The sequence below is a fragment of the Triticum dicoccoides genome, chromosome 7A (assembly GCF_002162155.2).
Source record: "Triticum dicoccoides isolate Atlit2015 ecotype Zavitan chromosome 7A, WEW_v2.0, whole genome shotgun sequence".
NCBI classification, from domain to species: Eukaryota; Viridiplantae; Streptophyta; class Magnoliopsida; order Poales; family Poaceae; genus Triticum; species Triticum dicoccoides.
This window is the reverse complement of record NC_041392.1, coordinates 327,556,081-327,560,518: the sequence shown is the minus strand read 5'-3', so window position 1 is coordinate 327,560,518 and position 4,438 is coordinate 327,556,081. Positions and strand designations below refer to the sequence as shown.

Below are 4,438 nucleotides of genomic sequence, written 5' to 3'. Positions count from 1 at the left end.
CCGACGATCGAATCTCGGGCAAGTAACATACGGATGACAAAGGGAACAACGTATGTTGTTATGCGGTTTGACCGATAAAGATCTTCGTAGAATATGTAGGAGCCAATATGAGCATCTAGGTTCCGCTATTGGTTATTGACCGGAGACGTGTCTCGGTCATGTCTACATAGTTCTCGAACCCGTAGGGTCCGCACGCTTAACATTCGATGACGATTTGTATTATGAGTTATGTGATTTGATGACCGAAGGTTGTTCGGAGTCCCGGATGAGATCACGGACATGACGAGGAGTCTCTAAATGGTCGAGACATAAAGATTGATATATTGGACCATGTTATTCGGACACCGGAAGTGTTCCGGATAGTTTCAGGTAAAAAACAGAGTGCCGGAGGGGTTGCCGGAACCCCCCGGGGGAACTAATGGGCCACCATGGGCCTTGTTGGAGAGAGAGGAGGGAAGCCAGGGCAGGCCCCCCCCCCCTTGCAGTCCAAATTGGGCAGGGGAAGGGGGGCGGCGCCCCCCTTTCCTACTCCCTCTCCCTCTCCTTCCTTCCTTCTCTCTTCCTTGTGGAGGAATCCTACTAGTAGTCCTAGTAGGACTCCCTCTCCTTGGGCACGCCCCTAGGGCCGGCCGGCCTCCCCCTCCCTACTTTATATAAGGGGGCAGGGGGGCATCCTAGAACATACAAGTTGATCTTTTAGCCGTGTGCGGTGCCTCCCCCAAAGTTACACACCTCAGCCATACCGTCATAGTGCTTAGGCGAAGCCCTGCGCCGGTAACTTCATCATCACCATCTCCACGCCGTCGTGCTGATGCAACTCTCCCTCGGCCTGAACTGGATTAAGAGTACGAGGGACGTCATCGAGTTGAATGTGTGTTGAACACAGAGGTGCCGTATGTTCGGTGCTAGGATCGGTCGGATCATGAAGACGTATGACTGCATCAACCACGTTGATAAACGCTTCCGCTTTCGGTCTACGAGGGTACGTGGACACACTCTCCCCTCTCGTTGCCATGCATCTCCTAGGTAGATCTTGCGTGATCGTAGGATTTTTTTAAAATACTGCGTTCCCCAACAAGTATATTTAAGCAACGCCCAGAGATCCTTCCTCAACTACCTCGCATGGAAGCAATCCCGGAGCCATCATATCCATTTAGTGTCTCCAGTATCTAGTTCTAGTTGTAATAGATCGGGATACAACTTCGAGCGTCCGTTACCGTGGACACGACTATTCGAATAGATATACTTCCCTGCAGGGGTGCACCAACTTACCCAACACGCTCGATTAACTCCGGTCGGACACACTTTTCCAGGCCGTGCCCGGCCTCGGCTGATCGACACACTGTAGTCCTACCTAGGCTCAACACAGAGGCCAGCACGCTGGTCTACATCCTAAATGCGAAGGGGTCATGGTCCAATCGTCCTTTGCAATCCTGCATGTTGCGAGGACGACCGAGATCAGTCATGACTACCTCTTTATACAAAGCAGATTCTTACACGGACCACCCCGGCGCGTGCCGCTAAACTGCTGCTGCTGACATACTCAGATCACATATCAAAATCCGTTAGTGTCTTGGGAGGGTGCAGAGATGATCAATGATCCACGATCAGTTGTCCCATCGCCCCGCCTCACGGACTTACGACAAGGGCTAAGAATGCCCGGCTGCGTCGCGTCATTATCACGCGGATACCCTCACGGTCAACCCGACTGCAGTAACTCTAGCGGGTACCCCTCGGGGCCGACCCGACTTCATCAAGGTTCTGAGGTAAAGTCAAGGTAACCGTGTGTCCATAACATAAGGGGGAATCCGAGGAATCACCCTCGATGGATTCCGACTCGATTTAACCGTCAAGGTGACCTTGGAGGAATCACCCTCGAAGGGTTCACACTTGAAGTGGTTCACGACGGAGTCGTTATCGGGGGTGGAGAAGGAGGAATCACCCTCCGTAATCCACGACCGTTTAGCTACACTATAGAGATTATCAGGAGTGCGTTACGAGGTATCCCCTCGGCACTCGATAGTAGCTCTGCAGAGTCGTACAACTAAGGGTGTGTGTGGTGATGTGAGTGTCTCTACACCCCGATCACGTTGATCGAGTCATCCGGTAACAAAGCGGGGGCAATAGGGACAAGGTCAAGGGTCACTGATGGATCACTACTCAACCTGTACTAAGCATGTAGGATAACAGGTTACAAAAGTAGGCTATGCATCATAATAGGAGCTATAGAACAATAGTAGCAAATTCTAATGCAAGCATGAGAGAGATGGAATGGGCGATATAAGAATGATCAAGGGGGTTTTGCTTGGGAAGCTCTACTGCAAGTGGTTGAACGTCAGAGGTGTAGTCGTACTCGGGAGCAGTGTCGGTCTCGGGGTCTATCGAAGAGAAGATGGGGAAAGAAACAATAAATACAAAGCAAAGAACTACGTCATGATGCATGACATGGTAATATGTTGTGCTAAGGATGACCTAACGCAGTGCTACACGTTATAGATGAAGCGACAAAACATCTGGGAATGTTTTCCCAACTTTCGGCGGTTATGGAACAGATGAGTGAATAGCATATTCGGATTCGTTAGATTTTTTGAACAAGAAAAAAGCAGGTCTTTTTTTAAAGAAAAAATAGAAACAGGTGATCGTCCCACCCCGCCCCTGGGCCGGCCTATTAGGGCACGCTGGAGGAGAGGGGCCGCTCAAATATGAGCTCTCGACTTATTTATACAGGGCCTAACGGCCACCCGTTGCCGCCCAACCAGCCCATTAAACACGGAATGGTGGCCGGCCCGTAAACTACCGATATATAACAAACCGTATCTCTGTCCAGCGGCAGAAGTAAAGCCCTAGCCTTTCCCGCATCTCCTCATCTTACCACGAAGCTCGTCGGCGGCTCTTCTAAGCCTAGTCATAGTGGGAGTAACTTAGCTAGTAACATAACACACTTTAATTTTTTTTATTTATGTGACAAGTAATTAATGAGAGGTGGTAACGTAATATGTTACTGTAACATAGCGCTTTTTAAGACAAGATGAGTATACAAGGTAATTAATGAAGCCATCTAAGTTACTACTATTATGTTACTTTGCATTATGAAAATAATAACTTAGGCTAGTGTGACACTAGTTTAAGTTACTTTACACTATGAAAATAATAATTTAGACTAGTATGACACTAGTCTAAGTTACTTGCCACTATGACCAGCCTAACCAACAACACCCCGTTCCGTCAAATCTAGATTCTGCCCTAGAATCGAATATGATGGCTCTTGATATAGATCCGCTGGATGTTGACGTTGATCCGCGGATATTAGGAATAGTGGATGTTGGCCTAGATCCGAAGAAGACATTGGATTTTGCCGTACTTCAAATTCTCCGCTGCCGCTTCATCCTACCGCCTGGAAGACCTACGAAGGAGTTTCTTAAAGTCTTGAAAAGCAATCGTGGCGTGATTCTTCCTCCGCTAAATGTCATTCGCCACAAGAAAAAGGGTAAGCTTTATTCTTCGTTTAAGATTGAGGCTCGCGATCCATATGCACCCGATGCTGTGATTTTCCGCTCTATCTTTATGTATCTGTTAGGGTTTGACCATCTGACTTGTCTTTCTTCCCTGTTAAGATCTTGTGGAAACCGCATGGGGTTGGAAGAGGCTGTTGCCGTGGATGCGTGGTTCTGTTCTCTTCGAGGATTATTTTACTTACCTTCAGCAGTATTATCAGAAGAATATCAAAGGTGTTTATGAATCTTTCAAGCTGGAAGACCAGAACTTTGAAGATCCTTCTGCAGTTGCACGTCTCAACGCTGCAGCAGCCACTGGGGTAAGTTCCTCATGCCTCTGCTAAAACTAAACAATGTTACTGTATTTGATTGATTGCTCTGCTAATTCACTTGTTCACACCATTTTAAAACACTTGTATCAAGTGTTTGGAGGCAGAGCATATGTTATCTGGCATCCTTGATGACGATCCTGAACTGAATAAAAAGATAGTGGAAGAAGCAAGTCGTTTCGAGAATGGAGCTTCTACACTCACTGTTCCAGCAACATCCATCGTTCCAGCTGCTTGCTTTATGGTACAGTCTGCAAAATACAGAACTTATCAACCTCTGGCATTGTCTATTCAATTTGTAGCAGTAATCGCTTGGTGTTCACTATTTTATTTTGCACCAATTGAAAATCTGTTGTTGTTTTCAAGTGTATCACGGAGGAGGCTAAGTTGATGTATGTATTGTGCACCACGAAGGCTGATGAGTTTCCAGTTGAACTGAGGCAAGAGAAACTTGAGTTTTGCACTGAGGTCCGGCGGGTTGCCTTATATTTTCTGACCACATACAAAGGGTCTTATTCAAAGCAAGTCTCTGCTGCCATATTGGTAAGTTCACGCCTCTGCCAAAAACGTGCTTTACCTAATTTCCAGTCTTCATGCTTCAATGGCCATAAGCTT

The 4,438-nt window shown here is 47.3% G+C and overlaps 1 protein-coding gene across 1 annotated transcript in view; it reads left to right on the top strand.

Annotated features, from left to right (window-relative positions):
• Window positions 1–2,892: 2,892 nt before the first annotated feature.
• Window positions 2,893–4,438, top strand: part of LOC119332734 — a 3,895-nt gene continuing 2,349 nt past the window's right edge. Inside the window, exons 1-4 of the mRNA XM_037605885.1 lie at window positions 2,893–3,487; window positions 3,615–3,814; window positions 3,918–4,067; window positions 4,190–4,366. Of these exons, the coding sequence (XP_037461782.1) occupies window positions 3,256–3,487; window positions 3,615–3,814; window positions 3,918–4,067; window positions 4,190–4,366 (759 nt within the window). The 5' untranslated portion in view covers window positions 2,893–3,255. The remainder of the gene's footprint in view (window positions 3,488–3,614; window positions 3,815–3,917; window positions 4,068–4,189; window positions 4,367–4,438) is intronic.